At 34.1% G+C, this 22,412-nt stretch overlaps 1 protein-coding gene across 4 annotated transcripts; it reads left to right on the top strand.

The window, feature by feature from the left end:
- Nucleotides 1-1,027: 1,027 nt before the first annotated feature.
- LOC114165392 (putative disease resistance protein At3g14460) lies at nucleotides 1,028-5,576 on the top strand. 4 transcript variants are annotated; one of them, XM_028050033.1, is made up of 3 exons: nucleotides 1,028-1,276; nucleotides 1,552-2,180; nucleotides 2,277-5,576. In XM_028050033.1, the coding sequence occupies exons 2-3, from the start codon at nucleotides 1,706-1,708 to the stop codon at nucleotides 5,447-5,449; spliced, it is 3,648 nt and encodes a 1,215-aa protein (XP_027905834.1). In that variant the 5' UTR covers nucleotides 1,028-1,276; nucleotides 1,552-1,705; the 3' UTR covers nucleotides 5,450-5,576. The 4 variants fall into 4 exon arrangements, with proteins under 4 accessions (XP_027905834.1, XP_027905832.1, XP_027905831.1 ...); XM_028050031.1 differs by having other exon boundaries at nucleotides 1,620-5,576; XM_028050030.1 differs by having other exon boundaries at nucleotides 1,552-5,576.
- The last annotated feature ends 16,836 nt before the right edge of the window (nucleotides 5,577-22,412 follow it).

Raw genomic sequence — 22,412 nt, 5'->3', positions numbered from 1 at the left:
CATCATTGATCTATTATCTAAAAATCCCACTATAGACCAAATCAAAATGAGAAAGGAAAAGATGGTAAAACTGAAGTCATGTTTTTGTTAGTGTTTCAATGATCTTGACTGGAATTATGAACTTAAAGTCACTTATGAAATTTAGAGACTTTTAAAAGGAGAACATGTTGGAAATGAGAATATTTGATGCATGAAATTGATAACGGATTTGAGCGGCAATGACAAATGATGAAAAAGTCTAAGACATTTAAGAAATAATTAAACAAATAATCAGGTATTGTTAAAAAGATAAAATTATTAGGTAAGGAGTTTCAAATTTAAAAGTCAACGAGAAAATTTTAGTAATCCTACTGAAAATGTATAAAGAGTCTATTACTTCTTATTGAAAAATAGAAAACGATCTGTTTACAATTATTTTTACTGTAGTGATACATGTTTTGCAAATATAAAGAACAATAAAAGTTAATTAGAGAAAATTGTGTTATTCAAGGTATTTTACTTCGTTGTGTCGAAAATGTTTTCTATGTAAAGCAATAGCAAGTCCAATCGAAACAAGAACACACGTGTTTTTATGTTTTGTCTTGATGTTCAGAAAAATAATCATGGACACAACAAGTCTGGGTAGAGGCCATTTTTTTTTTCAAAAATGAAATCAGTACAAATAAAAGATATCTATAAATTTTCACAGGCATTGAAAAAACATAATTTATAAGTTTCTTATTTGAAACATACACATATTTAAATTTATACATTCCTCCGCGCGCGCGCACATATATATATATATATATATATATATATATATATATATATATATATATATATATATATATATATATATATATAATTTATTGAATTTTAAAAGTAAACTTTCAAATCACATTCTTTACTAAACCAAGTTTTTCTTTTATCAAGTTTTAAAAATAAATCTTTTTCGTAATGTATTTTTTTTATTAATGTCTGAAGGTAAATTAAAACTTTTGGGTTGATTTCAATTGAAACTTTTAGATTTGATTACAATTCAAAGGTTAGTAAAACAAAACCTCTTCGGCCACAAAATCCTCATTCAATTCGCCACACAAGCATAGTATTAACCGCTGTGTAAGAACATCAACCCAGAGTAGTCTACAATTCTGACTCTGCCACACTCTGCACGGCTCCAACTACTCTACACCACCGGTATTTGGATTCTGCTTCATTCAACTGCTACCGTCAATCTTTCGATGTCTTTTATCGTGATTTTGTTGCACTCTTGCTGATTCTTCCCTATAAACTACTGGTTAGGGTTTTCCTCTTTTACCGTTATCTAGTTGTAGAAATTTGATTAAGGTTTGGCATCTAATTCTAATTTGATTAGGGTAATTAATATATCAATCTGAACCATTGCAAAACTGACACATTTCCACAGATTCTGCGTTCAAAATGCATTGAAACATGAACTTTGTCTTTTAAAAAACTAACTCCACCATCACTGAGCTTTTCTGGCACGCATCTTCAATCACCACCGTCGGATCTTTTACTAATATATCATATATCTAATGGTTCATTTTGAAGGTGTGTTCCTGACAGAGCTGTGCAAGTTAAAGTGAAGAGAGTTCACTGAAATTCCTTTTTCTTTTCAGATCACATCCGCCAATAACCAACGCAGTTTCTCCAAAACAGTTGCTTTCCGTACTCACAATCACTTGTTTGTTGTTGACATCATTTCATGGCATTAGCTGTGGTAGGTGGTGCACTCCTTTCTGCTTTCATTGACGTTCTCTTTGACAGACTAGCTTCCCCTGAGTTTGTCAACTTCATCCGAGGAAAGAAGCCTGAAAGGTTACTTCAAAAGATGAAGAGCCAGCTGCTTGTGGTTAAAGTTGTGCTTGCTGATGCTGAGAAGAGACAGATCTCAAACTCCGATGTCAAAGACTGGCTCGATCTTCTCAGAGATCTTGTCTACGAGGTTGATGACTTACTTGATGAAGTTTCTACTAAAGCTGCTACCCAAAAGGAGGTAAGCAATTCCTTTTCTCGCATTTTCAACAGGAAAAAGATTGTTAGTATTAGTAAGTTGGAAGAGATGGTTGAAAGGTTAGATGATATTCTAAAACAAAAGGAGAGTCTTGATTTGAAAGATATTCCAGTGGAGAACTACCACTCATGGAAAGCTCAACCAACATCTCTGGAAGATGGATACGGTATGTACGGTAGAGATAAAGATAAAGAGGCCATAATGAAGATGGTGTTAGAGGATGTCACTGATACTGAACAACTGTGTGTGATCCCTATTGTAGGCATGGGTGGGGTTGGAAAAACCACTTTGGCAAGATCGGTGTTCAACGATGGCAAATTGAAGCAGCAGATATTTGATTTAAAGGCATGGGTTTGTGTTTCTGATATATTTGATATTGTGAAGGTCACAAGAACTATGATAGAGGAAATTACCCGCAAGCCCTGTAAATTGAGTGATTTAAATGCCCTTCAACTTGTGTTGAGAGACAAACTGAAAGGTAAAAGATTTTTTATTGTCTTGGATGATGTTTGGATCGAGGATTGTGACAATTGGAGTTGTCTTACAAAACCATTTCTAAGCGGCTCCAAGGGAAGTAAAGTTGTGGTCACAACCCGCAATGAAAATGTAGCGGCAGCCGTGCCTTTTCATAGTGTTGAAGTATATCGTCTAAATAAATTGACAAATGAAGATTGTTGGTTGGTGTTTGCAAACCATGCATTTCCTCCCTCAGAAGCCTGTGAGGATAGAGAAACTCTACGAATGATCGGAAAGGAGATTGTTAAAAAGTGTAATGGGTTGCCTTTAGCTGCACAGTCACTTGGAGGAATGTTGAGAAGAAAACACGCCGTTAGGGATTGGAATAATGTACTTGAAAGTGACATTTGGGAACTTCCTGAAAGTCAGTGTAAAATTATTCCAGCACTCAGAATTAGTTATCATTATCTCCCTCCACATTTAAAACGGTGTTTTGTTTATTGCTCACTGTACCCCAAAGATTATGAATTCGATAAAGATGAACTGATCCAGCTATGGATGGCTGAAGAGCTTGTAAAAGCACCAAAAAAAGAAAAGACTCTAGAAGAAGTTGGTCATGAGTATTTTGATGATTTGGTTTCGAGATCCTTTTTCCATCGTGTAAGTCATGCGACTTGGGGTGATTATTTTTTAATGCACGACCTGATGCATGATCTAGCAACATTTACCGGCGGGGAATTCTATTTCAGAGCAGATGAACTTGGGAAAGAAACTAAAATCAGTAGAAAGACTCGACACTTGTCATTTACAAGATTCAGTGAACCAGTATCGGATATTGAAGGTTTTGACACAGTAAAATTTTCCAGAACTTTCTTGCTGATCAATTATAAAGATTCTCCATTCAACAATGAAAAGGCACCATATATTGTAGTGTCGATGCTTAAGTACTTGAGAGTTTTATCGTTTTGTAGCTTCAAAAGTCTGTTTGCTCTGCCTGATTCAATTGGTGAATTGATTCATTTGCGTTATCTAAATCTATCTCATACAAGTATAGAAACTTTGCCAGAGTCATTGTGTAATTTGTGCAATCTACAAACTTTGAAGTTGGCATTTTGCTCAAAGCTGACTCAGTTGCCTATTGCCATGCAAAATCTTGTAAACTTACGTCATCTTGAAATTCATGAATCTCGCATAAAAGAGATGCCTAAAAGAATGGGGAAATTAAATCAATTACAGAAGTTGGATTTGTATATTGTGGCCAAGGATAAAGAAAATAGCATCAAAGAACTGGGAGGACTTCCAAATCTATGTGGTTCGTTTTGTATTACGGCACTGGAAAATGTTACGAAAGGCGAAGAAGCAATAGAAGCCAGTATAATGGATAAGAAGCATATTAACCATTTATCCTTAGAATGGTCTATAAGTAACGACAATGGCATCGACTTCCAAATTGAATTACATGTACTCAGAAAATTACAACCTCACCGAGACCTGCAAACGCTGTTAATAATTGGTTATAAAGGAACCATATTTCCAGAGTGGGTGGGGAATTTTTCCTACCGCTACATGACAAGTGTAAGTTTATATAATTGTAACAACTGTTGCATGCTTCCTTCAATGGGGCAACTACCATCTCTCAAGTTCCTCTATATTTCAGAGATTAATTCGGTGAAGACTATTGATGCAGGATTTTACAAGACCGAAGATTGTTCATCTGCGATACCCTTTCCCTCCCTTGAATTTCTACACATTTTTCGCATGCCTAGATGGGAGGTGTGGACTGCATTTGCTTCAGAAGCTTTTCCTGTGCTGAAGGATATTTGTATATCTGATTGTCCCAAACTAAGGGGAGCTTTTCCAAATCACCTTCCCGCTCTGCAAACACTTAGCATTACAAATTGCGAGCTTCTTGTCTCTTCTGTCTTAAGGGTTCCCAACCTTCGATCAATAGAGATATGTAACACCAACAAAGTAATGTTTCATGAGTTTCCTCTTTTGGTGAAATTTATAGACGTAGAAGGACCAATGGTGGAGTCCATGATGGAGGCCATCACTAACATCCAATCTACTTGCCTCCAATCTTTAAGATTACAGAAGTGTTCGTCAGCCATATGGTTTCCAGGTGATCGTCTTCCTGCATCGCTGACAGCTCTTGATGTCAGTTGCTTAAACAACTTGAAATTCCCGATGCAACACAAGCACGAATTACTGGAATCGCTAAGAATAAAGAATAGTTGTAATTCGCTCACGTCTCTTCCATTGGCTATCTTCCCAAGTCTCACTCATCTTGATATCATAAGCTGTGAAAATATGGAATCACTTTTGGTCTCACGGTCAGAGTCGTTGAAGAGTTTGAAATCTTTGGAGATTGAACACTGTCCCAACTTTGTATCTTTTCTGGGAGAGGGATTGTGTGCACCCAATTTGATTCGTTTCCGTGTTTGTGATTGTGAGAAGTTGAAGTTGTTGCCCGATGAGATGGGAACTCTTCTTCCAAAAATGGAATATCTTAACATATCCAACTGCCAACAAATAGAGTCATTCCCTGTAGGGGGTATGCCACCTAACTTGAGAACAGTTGAGATCGAAAATTGTGAGAAACTACTAAGCAGTAAAGCATGGGTATGCATGGACATGGTTACCTCTCTCATTGTGAGTGGTCCATGTGATAGCATCGACTCCTTCCCGGAGGAGGCTTTGCTGCCTCCCTCTCTTACGTCTCTAAGTCTCTATAACTTCACAAGTCTGGAGACGTTGGAGTGCAAGGGCTTTCTTCATCTCACGTCGCTACGAGAATTGGACATTCAAAAATGTGAAAAGTTAAAGAATATTGCTGGAGAAAGTCTTCCTGTCTCTCTAATGAAATTAAGCATAAACGGATGTCCCTTACTGCAAGAACGATGCCATAAGAAGGACCGTGAAATTTGGCCTAAAATCTGCCATGTCCATGTGCTAGAGATTGACGATAGATATATCTAACCATAAAAACTATTTTTGTCAATGCTGTTTTTCATTTCATTTCTTTTTCCTTTCAAATTTAAGTCAATTAGTGAATTCAACTAATTTTAAATCAGTTCATTTCTCTGTTCGATAGTTTACTGGAATTGCAAGCCTAAATGAAATCTAACTTTTTTTATGTTTTATTTAGAGTGAGCATTCTTGTCATTTTAATTTAGACGTACTTATTGCAGAAGTGATTACTGGTCTTTTTCTTATGCTTACCGGTTTGTCTGTGTAGTCGGTACAAGATTCTGCTTGGAATTGTGATTTATATGGTAAACAGATAATATTCACTGAAATTTCCTTTGAGAGGGTTAATCGAAGTAATGTAATCCGTACATGAAAAAAGGTTACTGGTAACATTTTTTTTTTCCAAATATCAGATATACTATTAATGACTTTTAATGACAATTTTACCTATTAATAGTGTATTCATAAAAACGTTATTAAAAACCATTAGTCGTATTTTTTCAATACAAATGAAACATTTTAAAAAGGTTGTAAAAAAATTTTAGTACTATTTTTTTAATAAAAATTTATACTATAGAAGTGTTACCGAAAATCTTTTGTCGCTATTATTTTCGATAGAAAATAACATTTTAAAAGTACTATTAGTAAATATTTGCAGTAACTAATTTAAATATTTTGTGACATTCAAAGGTCATTAATCTATAATTTTAAAGTGAAATAAAATTTTTTTTTAACAAATTTCTTTTTTTAATAAATTTCTTTTTTTTAATAAACTAAAATTATGTGAATACTGATTTTTATTGTTACTTAAACAAAAACATAAAAAACTAGAGTTTTCAAAGTGTACTCAAAATTAAGAATTATTATATCTTTACATCATCGTTCTCTTAATTGATCATCAATATCATTCTAAAGTGATAAATATTTTTTTTATTATTCTTATTTTTTTTAAAAGGATAATATAAAGGCAACAAATTAAATATTTATTTGTTTTTACAAATTTGAGATGTACTCATCGAACACATGTGTCCACTAGAAAATCGTATTTTAGAAGTGATAATGGTTTAAAAATAGTGAAACTCAATTATTTTAATATTAAAAAGATTTTAGTATAAATAAAATTGTTATAAACGAGGTTCATTATTTTAAAACATACAATCTCTCTAGGAACCACTTTTCTAGAGCTCACTGACTTCTCTCTAAAAGTTCTGTCTTTCTGGTTGATTGAAGAACTGAGACCGCATGATTGATCCTCTCAGTGACCTCTTCAATTTGGACCGATCAGTTTCTCCGTTCGTGTAAGTTAAGTTTCCGCTGTCTTTTTTGTTTTTTTCTATTTTCTGTTGCATGTAAGCCCTCTTCTGCTTGCATGTGCTGTTTTATTTATCAATATGAGTCTTTGCTGATTAGTGATCATAATGATATGTCCTGATCATTCTTGTGATGTTTCTATGTGTAGATAGAGCATCCTGTGGAGTTAAAGACATATGATATTTATAGAGTTGTTTAAGCAGGATACTAGGTAAGGGAAGCTAATTTCTATTATGTCTCACAAACCTGTTAGGAATGTTATTATATGATTATTCTGTAATTGACTAATGTGTTTGATATGTGAATTGAGTTGTGATGTTTGAAAACGATAAATACTTAGGTTTTATATGTTGTTTGAGAATAATCGTATGTTATGGGTGCAATTGGATGCAATTGGTGTGAATGTTTTGATAGAATTAATGTTTGATACTCGAATGGTCTTTGGTGGAGGTTTTGGAGTTGTATGGACTGGTTGAATATGTATAATTTTAGGTTGCTAAAATTGGGATGTTACATTTTGGTATTAGAGCAGTTCGTCCTTAGGATGACTTGCGATTGTGGGTTCGTCATGTCTTGTAGGATTAAGTACTCGGGTTTAGTAGAATTCGTTTGTGAAACTAGAAGTATTAAGAATAGAAAACATTTTGATATAGTAGTGAGGGTGCACACTCATGACTAGATCAGATGTATTTTCCTTTCTTAATTCTAATGGTTTGGGGATATAAGAGTAATAAACCAAAGGTTTTAGCTATTAGTAGACGTTAGAGTTTTGTTTTCTATGTTATGGTGTGTCTTCGTTGCATCTTTATGGTTTGTGTTTAGTGTCTATAGTGATAAAGGGATGCGGATTCAAGGTCAACTTGACCTACTAACCTTTATGAAAGTTGGAAGGGATCTCAGAAACAACTTCTTGCCTCAAAGATATGAAGTTGTTGTATGATGCTTATTGGTGAGCGAGGAAATCTATGTTTTTGGTTTGTAGACTAAGATGTTGTTGTTGAGCAACAACGTGAGGAATGAAATAGGTTTAAGACAAGTTCTTGGGATCAGATACCACAAGCTTTACAAAAGGAGTTGAGTCTAGAGGTTAGCACAGGGGAAGATATCAGCGTGTGCCAGTGCAACAACGTTTGATAAAATTAACTTGGTTTTACCTTCGGGTAGTGTTCAGATTCAAAGATATGTAAATACAAGAGGTTTGAAGAGAAATGTCATTTGATATAGTCATATGACCATATCCATTGATTTTCTTGGATTGGTAAAAGAGAAGAAGATGGTAGATCCTAGGTTGCAGGATAGTGAGGTTGTGTGGCAAAGAGAGAGCTAAGAAAAGTAGACACATTGAATGTGTGTAAAGACGACAAATCTCTCGTGGGAGGTTAAGATGGAGTAGAGTTTGAGGATCAATCAGTTAGGCTAATGTTTCCTAAGTAGATGGAGAAACAATTTGTGGATGATATTGAGGTGGCATAAGAGTTTTATGCTAGGTTGAAAAATCAGAAAGCGATGATTAGATCTTTTCAGTTGGTAGCAACGTCAAAGTCGAGTATAGTAGGGATGTTGCAAAGAAAGTAGTTCACATGAGAAGAAAAATTGACCTTGGTATGAGGAAGAGGAATTCTAGTATTGAAAGATGAAGCGCATCGTTAAGTTTAATCTTGTGAGAATGGCAAAAAACTTGTAAAGAAAGAGCACAGTGAAGAAGAAGAAAAGTTTGAAGTGGTCGAGATGGTGTTCACTATAGTTGGTGCTGGAACAGTTAGCGCAAATGGTCAGATTCAAGGATACAAGGTATGAAGGTGGTGGTTGGACTAAAGGTTTTGGTTTCGCTCAGGGTCGGATATCTTTTGGTATCGCCAGTATGGTAAATGAGTCATGGTTAACTACAAGAGGGGAGTTAGAGTTAGAATTGGTGGTTTTGCTACAATTGCATACAAGTGAAGTTTTCTTGTGTGTGTGGTATATCTCATGGTGATCAAAGGATTCAAACTAAAAGTCAACGTAAATCGTTTCCTTAGAAAAGTTTGGAGTATAATCCTAAGGTTAATTGGGTTTCTTTCCAAGCTCATTCTTGAGGATTGTGATGTCAAAGGAAGTGATGTTCCTTGTTTCAAGAAGGTGAGTAAGTGGATGTGCATCAAGTATGGTATAACGTTGAAAAGAGAAAACAAAGTGTTACATTTATGAGTGTTTATCTAGAAAAGACCATTGAAGAATAGACGTGAGAGATCTTTGTGTTGGAGAAACTTTTTGGTTATGTTCTAAAGCAGATACTAGATCTAACCTTGAAGCGGTGAGGTTGTTATTGCATTGGTGTTTGAAGCAGAATCAATGTCAATAGTTCCTTACTAGATGGTTTGTGCTAAAAGTGTGGAGTAGAGACGATAGGTGGAGTAGTTAGTGGTTCAGAGTTAGTGTGTCACCTTAAGGATTACAACATAATAATTTGGAAAGAGAAGTGGTGGTACGTTAAGATATACAAGCGTAAGTGTGTTTAAAAGAGATGAATCTTGGATGATGGATGATTAGAAGGAGTGGAAACAAGTGGAAGGAAAGGAAGTTCTAAGAGTGACTCTAAGCAAGGTTTTTCAAGTAGGTTGTTGTTGTTATCAAGGTTTTGTGGCAAGTTTCTCATGTATGAAGAGTTTCATCAGGATGTTGAAGAAAAACATAATTGGTGTTTCAAAGTCGATCATTCTTGGTACAGTCTTCGAGGTCTTTTGTGACTAAACAACCAGATGTGAGAATGTTTGTTGATCAGAGTGGCACAACAAAATAATGGTGGAACATGCTTATGAATAGTGGGGGTATGTGAGGAAAAGTATTTTTACTCATGTCCTAGTGGTTGATGCAATAGAAAATTCTCTGAAACAACAAAGGTGTCATTAGTACGTGGGCTAGTTAAAGGTGTTTAGTGATCATCCAGAGCCAGAAGTGTGAAGTTTCACAAAGGAATTAGACAAGAAAAGGAGGAAATGAACAAAGATAGGGTTTCGAGATGGGATGCCGACTAGAAACGAGAAACTGAGAAGGGATGCTTAACCAAAATGGGGTTAAAGACTTTGGTTTGATGAGCTAAGAGTAAGAGTTGATGAAGTATAGGAATCTAAGATGAGAGGTAGAGTGATGAAGAGGTTTCATTAGTATAGTCCTTTGACTACAAACGGTGAGTTTCTCAAAATGATTAAGGAAAAAAAGTTAGATAAATTTTAGATTGAAATGTATCATGGAACTGCTAGGAAATAATCAAACCAATGATTTCAAGTTGCGAAAAGATGTGGTTCTAAAGTTTCTTTGGAGAGATGGTTACAAGTTAGTGGATTAGAGATGAAGATAGAGTGAGATAATGAATCTGGTGGTTGAAAAAAGTTTTAGTCGGAAGTGGAATAACTTGGTTGTGAACTTTATTATCCTTGGTCAAAGTCAGTAAAGGAAGCAAGATGTTATAAGGGTATTTATGAATAAGATTGGCTAAGGGTATTAATGTGTGGCAGCAGGTCAAGAGTCGTGTGTGATCAAGTCAGTGAAGTGATGTTTCAGGAAAGGGATAAGGTGAGGTGAAATGATAACTAACATGTTAAGTTGAAGATCTGAGACCATCGTTATATTTTGGTAAGAACCTACATGATATATGAGGAAGCTTATGGAAGGTGAGTTGGTATATCATACATTAATTGGTTGTTCAAGACATAAAAGATCTTTCAGGTTTGAGGTTTGGAGTTGAGAAGTTGTTGTGAGAGCAAGGGCTAGATCAATCTACACTATTGAACACTATATCGCTTGGCATAGAGGCAGAGTTTTCAGTGAATGTAAAATAGTCTAACATGTTGAATGCTTATTTTCCAATGTTAATTTTTTGTGCTCTTTTGTAAATGTAGGATGTTCTATGTTCCTTATAATGCACTAATTTAAACTAATTTTGTAGAATCTCGTGCAATAATTAGATACTTGCCAAAGAAGTATAAAGACCAAGGAACAAACTTGTTGGGAAAGAAAATAGAAGAAAAAGGACGAGTAGAACAATGGATTGAAGTGGAAGGTCATAACTTTCACCCACCACTCTACAACTTGGTTATCAATCTTCTGTTTGCACCTTTAAAGGATTCTCCATCAGACATAAAAGTGATAGAAGAGAGTGATAAAAAGCTTGAGAAGGTGTTTTGATGTTTATGAGGAGAGGCTTTTAAAAATCAAAGTTAAAATACCTTTTCGGTCCCAATTTTCGTCAAGTTTTGTCAAATCAGTCTTAATTTTTTTTTTATGCTCAAATCATTGGTGAACAAAACTAGAAAAGGGAATTTGGTTAAAGAAACAAACATGTGACTACTTGGTGGGATGACATCAGCAACGAAAATGCCGATTTAGAAAACCATGGCCAACACTAGTTAATTTTAATTCTATTTTTGTCCAATATGAATTTTGTTTTAGTGTTTTAGAATTAGCTTGGTAGGTATAACTAAAATTGAGTGAGCAGAACACGATTCATTTTTTGGTTTCGACCTATATTTATAAATTGAAATTCATTATAACATTTATAACATTTATATTTATATTTATATTTTTTATATTTTATGAAGAAAAAAAGAATTTTGAAATTGGTGTTGGACAAACACTAAAAAAAATGAGGAAAACTATTTTTTGTTATGATTTTAGAATAAGATAAAAAAGAAAGCCAAAATTAGGTGTAGAAAAAAGAAACGTACAATATTAAAACATAATATAGTGAAAATTTGGGAATGCATAAATAAAAATATTGACACTGACAAACCTTTTAAACTTTTCAGTTTCTCTTCTTCTTTATCAATTTCATTCATTTGTTCCCTTCATTATAACTACATTCTCTTTATTCTTCTTCTTCTTCTTTTTCCTACCTCCTCTTATGTGAGTGGTAATAAGAAAGGTAGAAGTGTAAAGAATATTTTTTTTTTTCTGATCCCTTTTCATATAACAGACCGTGTATTTATGTCCACACAATGCAATACTAATGTGATCCTAGCCTTAATTGTAATGAACAATATAAGGAAGAAATTGGTCATAATAGTAGTACATTACGAGAATAATATCACATCAGATCAGAGCACAATATCAATCATCATCAGTAATATTGGGTTTTTCCTCTTTTTTTCCTTTTTTTTTTCTTTTTTTCATTTTTTTTCTCTTTTTCTAAAATTAAGGTTCGAAAATCTTTGAAGAAAATTTTATTTCACCTTTGCAAGTATATATTGGCTTGTAATGGGGTGGGGAATATCAAAGGAATTTTACTTTCCATTTTTGGTTAGTTTTTTTTATATTACCATGATGTGTCTTGTTGTAAATTTAAAACTATAGCCATGCCATCATGTGTTTTTTATCTGTCATGTAATTTCTTCAATTGTTCTCTTCCATCTCTTAGTGTGTATTTGTTAAAATCATGCTATGCTGGGGTTGCTATTTTTTTCTGTTAACCAAATTGATCTTGATCCACTGTAAAGCAAAAATGGGTCTTTAATAATCACATTCAGCCTTCTCTTCTACTTTGTAGTTATGTGGAAGAAAAGTAGGCTTGTTTTTAAATCTATTAAACCTCATTGGTAGTCATCTATTATTCTTTTTATAGCATTACAAATGTCGCACACATTGTACACTACATCATTCTACACTTCCACATCACATTGTCGTGTGTGCTTTGCAGGGACAAGTGGAGAAAACATCTATGGTTCCAAGTTCCCAGGTGAGAATGCTAAGTTGTGGTCTATAGCTTTCATAATCTACAACATGAATTTGGAACTGCCATGTTTATGCATCTAAGTTGATGTGGTTTGAACATATTGTACTTGTGATGTTTTAGATGAATCACCTATGGTAAAACACGATGTTGCATGCCTTCTTTCCATGCCAATTGTTGATCGTGACACTCTTGGTTCAAATTTTATAATCACTTTTAAACCTGATCCACATCTTGATAAGTTTGCTTATGTGTCTCTTTTCATGGCATTTAGCACTTCGGTCCCATTTGGATAATTTTATTTACAACTAATTTACAACATAATTTCTTTATACAACAATTTCATACCAATTCATACCAACACAACAATCAATTCATACCAATTCATACCAACACAACAATTATTTCACACCAAGATAGAAGTGTAGAGAGAAATTGAAGCAATTTTATTGTTTGTTCAAAGCAAAGATTCGTACCTCTCCTCTTCGACGGTGTGGCAGTGAAAGCAGAATGGCCCTTCCTCCTCGACAGTCGGAGCTTCTACTACGCACGACAACGTCCCTCCAGGACAGCGATCTTCTGTTACCCACGACAGCGAGCTTCTGCTACCCACGACAGCGAGCTTCTGCAACGAGACTCAAGCGACTAACTTCACGGTAGATGACAATGGAAGGCAGCCGTGGCAGTGGGTTGGTGGAGTGGAATGCGTTGTGGGCACTGTGAAACAAAGATGAGAGCGAGATATAGGTTGGGAGAAAATGAAAGTGGAAAGAGGGAATCCCAATTCTAAATTGTGATTTCATCGACGACATTACCGACGAATGGCATTCGTCGGTAAATGCATATGTGAACATCCATCCATTGATAAATCTGTCGATAAAGACATCCAACACTTTTATCCTATACATTACCAACAAATGTAGTCCGTCGATAAATTCAACATATGCATTTGTTGGTAATTCTATCGGTAATGATCAATTATCGACAGATCGTAATCCGTCCGAATGAGTACGTCAACAATTAGCATTTTTCTGGTAGTGTTTCACATCACAAGAACATGTATATCATTGTCTTCATTGGCGAATTCTTTAGCATGACGTGGGTCTCTTTCTTAAAGGCAAAGTCAAAATTCTTTCGAGTATTCTAGAAATTCAAGGACTAATAGTCGAGAAACAAAGTGGAAAACGGATGAAAGTAATTAGAAGTGGTCGTGGAAAGGAATACACATCTCGTGAATTTGAAAATTTTACAAAGATGAAGGCATAGAGCAACAACTTACAGTAGAATATTCTCCCCAACAAAATGGTGTCTCGGAGAGAAAGAATCACACTATCATGGAGATGGCAAGATCAATGCTAAAAAAGAAAAATATGCCTAACACTTTCTAGGATAAAGCAGTCTACACTGTAGTCAGTGGAACAATCAACTACCCTTTACTAGTATAATCCGTCTTCAAGGGCATGAAAGGAGCTACCTTAGACAATCTATCGATCACAACATAAATGGTTTCCATATAATATGATCACTAAATTGATTTCTAAATAAGATGGTTACCAAATTCATTTCTACACATTTGGTTGCAAAATTGGTTTCAACATAATTGCTTGCGAAATTGCTTTCAACATAATTTCTGTTATTGGATGCTAAATTAATTTCTATAGTTTGGTCACTAAATTGGTTTCTAAGTTAGAAACTAAATTGATATCTAACATTAGCTACCAATGTTTTAGTTACTTAATATTATTAGACTCTAAATTGGCTCTAATTGAATTAGTGACTAATATTATCATTTTAGAAACCTGAAATTTAGTTTCTAAAACCAAAACTTTTTTTTGTAGTGGATAAAGTTGAAGATGAAGGACGCACATCTACTGCAAACAATTTCCTAAATTTTATAATTATCAAAAGTGTTATTTGTGGGTTATAAAAAATAAGTGTAATGTTCTGCCATATATATCTATTCAAACTATTCAAGGTTCTTTATTTCTTCGTGATGTGATGAAGGATCGTCTCGGATTTGGGTAAAAATTGGGTTTCAAACGAATTTGGGTAAAAATTGGGTCTCAAACGAATTTGGGTATGAATCTTAGAATGAAAAGGGAAAAGTGGAGAACGTTGATTTGGGGTTTTACGGAACGAGAGGAAATCACACCACATGGAGGAGATTCCAAGATAAGTGAGGAAGATTCGCCACTTTGAATCAGGGATTCAAAGATAAAGATCAGTGGTTCGAAAGAGAACCTTAAGACTTGAGAGAAAAACTCATTATTTCATAATACTCAAATTTGAATACAAATGTGTCTCACAAGGGCTTATATACTAAGGCCAAAACACTAAAAAGACCAACACAACTAAAGGTCTGATAAAGTCCAACCAAAAACATTACAAAAATTACATAAAAGTTATTATTCCTCTATCCGAAGCTAGTTTGAAATCTCTTTGAAGATCCTGGGTATGATTCCATCATCTGTTTTCTAAAACTCCCATACGTTGATGGGAAGTATTATTAAAATGAGGAAATATGTTGTCCTCTTAGGTTTCTGTGGGATGAAGAAAAGAACCTATTGTTTACATGAGAAGCCAAGGTGGTTTGCTTCTTGAAGATTTGATGAAGATTGAATGAAGCTCTTTTGAACTATCTTGAAGTCATAAACATTGGAATGAAGCCTACATTGATGAAGGAAAGGAAATTTGATGATATTCATGGTGATCAAGGCTGAAACATGTGTTCTCCATGTAGTTACATCATTAAGAAAGTGTTCTTGTAGTTTATAATTCATGTTGTAGATCTTAAAGCATTAATTAGATGTTGTTTGGTCTTTGGTGTGTTTTTAATCTGTTGAATGGTTTTTCAACAGGTTAAAATGTCTCTTTTAATCTGTTGAATATTTTTTAATAGGTTAAAAGGTTGGCTGCAATAGTCTTAAACTGCAACAAATTCAATCAGTTGATTTAGTTTTTAATCGACTGATTTCACTTAAGTTAAGTGAAATCAACCGATTGATTTGAAAATCAACCTGTTGAATTTCGTAACAGTTTGACTATAAAAGTTGTGATTTTCGAAAGAGAGGTCTGTTGATCATTTTAGAGCACGAATTGGTTCTGGAAACTTGTGGAAATTCTCTCCTTCATGATCATAGGTGTTGCAGCTGTTGAAGATTGATCTTGGATCAATTCTTGAAGCTTTTGGCTTGGTTTGAAGCTTGGAGAAAGTGGTTTGTGGTAGGCAAGGCTCTGCTACCACTGAGGTTTGATCTTTCTCAAGCTTTGTGTGTGTGCCTGGTGGTTTTCCAAGTCTACAAGAGGGTTCTTGCTGTGCTGATGTGATTCTTGTGTGATTCAAGAGTCTTTTGTGGTGTTTTTGCTATTTTGGAAGTGTAAGGGTGGATTCTTTGTAAAACTTTTGAAATAGTGCAAAGTCAAGCTCAGGTTGCCTTGACAAACTGGATGTAGCTCAGGTTTGAGTGAACCAGTATAAAAATTCGTGGTGTGCTCTCTTCTCTAACCTTTCTCTCTTACATTTTTCATTTTAAAGTTTCAAGAACTTGTGCTTTAATCATCTTTTTCATGTTCTTGCATGTTTTTATAGCATCTGAAGCATTGAGCATGTTTGTATAATCATTTTGAACTGATCTTGATCATTCTTGAGCATTGTTTCTGATTTAAAATTCAAATTCACATTTCTGCATTTTTCCCAGTATTTCAGTCGATTGTTTTTCAGTTTCAATCGATTGATTATACCAGAACAGAATCTGTTCAGTAAAATCAATCTGTTAACTCTGTTTTTGATCAACTGAAAGTGTATAGTCCAATACTGTTTGCATCCTAACTTGGTGATCTATTTGATTCAATTAAAGGAGGTTTTTAGCTTGCAAAAATAGCCTAAAGTTTTAACTAGCCAATTCAATCCCCCCTTCTTGGTTTTTCAACCATTTCAAAACTAACACCTATGATGAAAGTTAACTGTTGGATGATTATGCATAAGAGGCACTAACTTGGAGTTTTATCCTAATTCATACATTTTTTAAAATTAAACAAAATCATATCTGTTATGGATATTCTGTTGTTCCTTCAAGGTGGATGTGGATGGAAAATAAAGTGAAAAAAGAAGATATCAATTCATTGGATGAAGTAGTGGAAACTAATATGCTGATTGTGGTGTACTTGGACACACTTTTAAAGCACTTGACATATAAATGGGTTCTATCATTTAACATATGTGGTGCTCTTACAAAAATTTAGGAAACATTGTGAATATAAAGGAACTAGAATCAATACTTTTGCTGCATAGATATAGTCATTTTTTTGCACCACAATCCCTTACATATTTACTCGTGAAAATAATTTGTTTTTGCACTTATTATTAATTTTACAGATGGCACTTCTCAGTATCACCTTTAAAGCGATAAATTTTTTATTTGTCTTATATAGCATACTATTATTACCAATTCAAGACAAAATAGGCATAATGAACCAATAGGTATCTTGTAAGAAACTCATGACACTAGCTAGCAGTACCAAAAAACCATTTTTATCGGCGATTATTTTATAGCGGTTAAAAAACCTGTTAAAAATATTTTCATTTTCTGTTAATTTTTATTAACCATCACAAAGTTTTCTATCTTCTTCTCTATTTTGTTCGTTCCATTTCATTGGGCACTTGGTGAAAACTCCAAACTAGAAATTTATCTTTTCTACCAACCCTAGCTTACCCATGGTTCCTCCCAAGTCACCGTTAGCGTCGTTCCTTCTTGGCACAATCTTCGTTGTGCTCCACCAAAACTAACGACCCTACGTGTTCGCTGCCCCACTTGAATCATTATACATGATGTTGGCCATGTTCATTGTTGATTGTCGTCGTTATCCCTAGTTTGAACCATTGCCGAAATCCATGCTGAATCAAAGAAGCAAATCAAATTGATATTTACATAAACTAGGGATTCCTCGAGCAAAGGTAAGCATTCTAAGCATTTTGTTGTTTGGTTGGAAATCAAAGTTTCAAGAACAGAGTTGTACATAATATGAATCTATTCAGCACAATACAGAATATGATTGGAAATCAAATATGAATATTTGAGGGAAGGCAAAATACAAAACTCTATTTTAATATTTCGGCAAGTGAGTTGAAATGGAGTTGAAATGCACTACGAGAATGAATGTGTGAAGCTTGGAACAAAAGTTGAGTCACATGTTCAGCAGGTAGAGGCTAAACAGATGCTTATCCTTAAGGCTCTTAGGCAAAGAAGGCTTCTCTTAGAGAAAGGTCATCTAAAACATTGATGAGAAGGATGGCTCGAGAAAGCAAATATAAAGAGTGTGTACGTGCTGCAATTCACCAAAAATGAGTTGTTGGTTAAATGAAATGACTTGGATTGCTAGAAGCCGAGAAAAAGAGGGCGCAAGCTCGAATCCCGCAGGTGATACATGTGGCAAAGTTTGTATCTCACCAGCGTGAGATTGAAAGGAGGAAAAAGAAGGATGAGTTGCAAGATCTATTGCAAAGGGTATGGTGTTCACTTGAAGCTCCTATTGTTTTTCTTTTTCTCTTCCTTTTCAGAGATATGGGTGGTTGATTTGTAATGGTCATCAATGCACTTGTTATTAATTTGCTCTTAGTCTATCTGTCAAGTATTACTAATAAATAGCATTGATACTATTTTTTTTCTTTTGTAGATGGTCGTAGAATTCCAAGTGCAAACAATTTTGTAAAATTAATTAGTCTCTTTATAATTGACTTAATTAATTTGTTTTTAGAGTGAGAGTTACGTCTCTGTAAATTATAATTAATAGGAAATTTTGCTTTGTCTAATAAGGGTAGGCTAATAGGGGTGTATTTGATTACTTATGTTGGTTTATTGGAATAGAAAGTTAGAAGAAACTACTTGCATTACGACAAGAAAACATGATGTCGTCTCGTGACTACTATAGTACGACAATCCATGTTTAATTCTTTCAGAGGAGAAATAATTTAATTTTAGACAGTGAATTACTTGCAATGTTTTTCCCAATCACATTTCATCTTCTAAGAGTAACCAATAATTTGAATCTAACTCCATCAAGCATGAGAGTGGGAAATCTCAAATTTCATTATTCACTAGTAGGAAGACTTAAAGCACTAGGTTTTAATACCTCTTTAGAATACAATATGCTCTATGGCCATTTAGATGTTGAACTCTTACGACACTCCAAATATGTACGAGAACGTCTGATTTTAGAGTTCATGTACCTATAAAATAGAATTTACCCATATAGCTCACTATCACTATGAAAATACTAGATACACAATTCTTCACTTTCACAATAACATGTAGACTTATGTAATAGAAGAAGGATATTTGTATGCGTAATAAAATGACTAAAGCCATTGTTGAAACCTTAATAGCTAAAAAAGACTTACTTGATCTGTTCGTTGGCTTGAACATGCTCACCATCCTCTTTTAAGAATACAGGAAAACTAGAGAGGTCACACGCCAATGGGTTTGTAAAGAAAAAATGCACACAAAAGACACTCGTATGTTGGAAAGGTGGAGTAACTTAGGTATTTAATTATTTCCTACCTATTCTTTGGGAATTGCATACTGAATTTAATATTATTGCACATTTTTTAGTGTTTTTCTACATGAACTATTGAATCTATATAATGTATTTTTAATTAAAGACGATCAATCAAATAAAAAATGCACATAGTCACTAAACCATTCACACTCATAAATGTGCGTATAAATTATATATTCTTTTCATTGGAGACTTGAATTGCAAAATGGTATTGTGCGTATAAAGTCATAGCTAACATATTGTTACTGGAAAAATGATTCAATCTTCAAAGAAATGTATTGTGCACTGCATAGTTTAATGGCTTGGAGCCAGAATAACTTAGCTATATGACTTTTAAGATTCAATCTTTACACTTTGTTAACCTGATTTTTAAGAGCTTTGGATGCACTTCCACGGAATGTAGAATCCAAAGAAAGCAAAGTGCATCAAGTTAGTAAAATTATCCACTTTCATAATTTTATCTAGCTCAATACATAAGGTTAGAAAAATTATCCACTTTCAAAGTTATTCATCAAGGCAAGATCAACCATTATCCTTTCCAAAATCTTGTGATGATTCTCAACACATAGTGCTTTTTCAATATTTAAGAAATTTTGTATTGAACTTTTAATTTGCAAAAGGTTCCTACTATCCACTTAGCCACCTCTAGTTATAGCACAAAAGTATATAATATCACATTCTCTTCCAACTCTCACCACCACAAGACGACAATTCTTTCTACAGATTACAACGTTACTTCCCCCTCCCACTAACTTTTACATTGTTAGAAGATACCAAAAAAGTTAACCTATAAGATTAACATAAGGATTGTTGTGGAAATGATTAGAATATGTCTATGAGAGAGTTATACAAAAAAGAAATACAATTAAACCACAATTGGAAATGAAAATCAAAGAAAAAGTTAGAAAACCTACCTATAACAATTTTAGAACCTCTGAAATGGGAGAACACTAGTACCTATAAAAAATAAAATAACAACTAATAATAAAATGCTATAACTAACCATTTCGATAACATGTGAAAATCACAATAATAATGTGAATCACTGAGAGAGTATATGAGAGGGGAGAGAGAGCAAGAAGAGAAAATGAAAATGCAAAAAAAACAAACTAAAAGAGAGTTAACCACCGAGATTAAAATTCAAACCTATATGCTAGGAGCGAAAGACCAAGAAGAATGATGTTGCCAGGAGAAAAAGAGAAAGCAAAAATGCGTATGAAGACTGAAGTTCGTTGCTAGGAGGTGCAAAAAATATTGTGTTGTGGTCATGTGAAGTAGTTGAAAAAGAAGAAAGGACAATGTTTGACAAATGTGAGAGGAATAATGTCTTCTAATTAGAAAAAAAGGATTTTTAGTTTGTTGCAAATTATTTTTATTTATTATAAAATTACTTTCATATTTTTTAAAATAATAATTATGCTAAAAATAAAACACCTTTTCTGTAATATGAAAACAATACTTAATTTAATTATTAAAAAATAAATCATAATAAAGATAATTATTTTAGGATAATTTTATATAACAAAATCCACGTGAATTAATTGTGGAAGACTTTTTTTGTTTAAAAAATAATATATATATATATATATATATATATATATGTATTTTTTTAATAAATAATTTTTAAGGAACATTACATACATATTTTTTGGAGTTTGAACTTGAGTTTTAAAGAAACATAGAGTTTGAACTTGAGTTTTAAAGAAACATAGACTATTTTTGGAGGTTTAAAACTAAATCTTTGTAATTTAACAAAGGTTTTAAAAACCTACACTACTTTTTAGAGGTTTAACACTAAAATCTAATGGTGATTTTAAAAACCTACACTATTTTTTGGAGGTCTAAAGTTAAACATTTGTAATTTAACAAAGGTTTTGAAAACTTACACTATTTTACAAAGATTTAACACTAACCTTTGGAATTTAATGGAGGTTTTAAAACCTAAGTTAATCCATTTGTTAAGTTATATTAACCTCCGCTAAATAAATCCCGTTAATGCAATTTTTTTTTGTAGTGAAGGAAAAATCTACAAAGAAAGAGGTACCAAAGCTTAAGAAATCGTTTGCTCAAGCGTTAAATGTAACTTGCAGTGTGCCACTCAGCCAATTTCCCACACCTTGAGTTAAAGGGGACATTGTCACGGTAAAGATTAATGAAGAAGATTATCTAGATGAACTCAAAGACTGCAGAAACTATCTTCATGGAAGAGTTATTTTAACTAAGGGAGATAGGGCTTTAACGCATCAGGAGTTGTGTCACAAGTTGAGACTTCTTTGTAAAGATTTATGTGATTGGAAAGTTATACCCTTAGGGAAAGGCTTTTATGAGTTCAAGTTTCATTCACTAGAAGATATGCGCAGAGCATTGGCCATGGGCTCTTGGCATCTCAATCCAGGAGCACTAAGGGTATTCGCTTGGACCAAAGACTTCATCCCCCCATGGTAAAATTCAAAAAAACGCAATGTTGTGACAAGCTCAAAGGTTTAGCCCTAGAATACTGGAAACCGACGACTTTGTTCTCTATTGCCAGAGGCATTGACACCTATCTATAGTTAGATGAATGCACTCTAGCGAGGTCTCGTGGATTCTTTGCTAAAGTTTTGGTTGATATTGATATGGAATTTGAGATATGCTCGTTATGTGGAGAGAACTGGTTTTGCCTTAGTAGTTGAATTGGAATATGAAAAGCTACTTGACATATGCTCGTTATGTCATGTTATTGGTCATTCGTTAGCCTCGTGTAAGCATAATGGCCTTGGAGGCAAGACACAGAACACAAGTTTTGGAAAAAATATAAAAAAGAAGAGTAATGTCAAAGCCACAAAGGAAAAGGAGGAAACACTTTGCACTCATCAAGGTAAAGTGAACACAGACAACAAACACAACAACAATCAGCCAAGGGTGGATGAAACAGAAAGTTCAAATTGTAATAAAGGGGGCACAATTCACATACCAATTCCAATTCATGATGAGGCAAATGAAGGGTTGTACTTGGGCACTGCGGAACACATTGTAAGTCATCTAGAGAAGGATCCCATTGAGCACTGTAGGGTGGAATCAGATTCTTCAGAGGAACAACAACAAAATTCTCTTATGCAGCAATTAGTACAATCATAATAAGAAGCGCATATACAACACAATCATGCTAATGTGGATGAACAGGGACAATAAGGGATGGTACCAGAAACTCAAAGGTTGACTCAATTGCAACATGAACAACCTCTTTCCTCGATAGTGTTGGAGAAAGATGTAGCCCTAGTTTCGATATTTTGGGGGGACAGAGTGGAAAGTAGAGCTAGACCTACAATCGGATAGTGAAGAGGAGGCCACCTTCCAACAGGTAACAAAGAAGAAAGGTAGACCCATTAGAAATAAAAAGCCCGTCAAAGGGCAAAAAACATA

This window comes from Vigna unguiculata, chromosome 10 (assembly GCF_004118075.2).
Source record: "Vigna unguiculata cultivar IT97K-499-35 chromosome 10, ASM411807v1, whole genome shotgun sequence".
Taxonomy (NCBI): domain Eukaryota; kingdom Viridiplantae; phylum Streptophyta; class Magnoliopsida; order Fabales; family Fabaceae; genus Vigna; species Vigna unguiculata.
The sequence above is the reverse complement of the archived record's forward strand: the minus strand, read 5'-3'. Positions and strand labels throughout refer to the sequence as shown.

Bases quoted from the DNA above. Each gene is read 5' to 3' on its own strand.
- LOC114165392 (XM_028050031.1), top strand. From the start codon at position 1,706: ATGGCATTAGCTGTGGTAGGTGGTGCACTCCTTTCTGCTTTCATTGAC.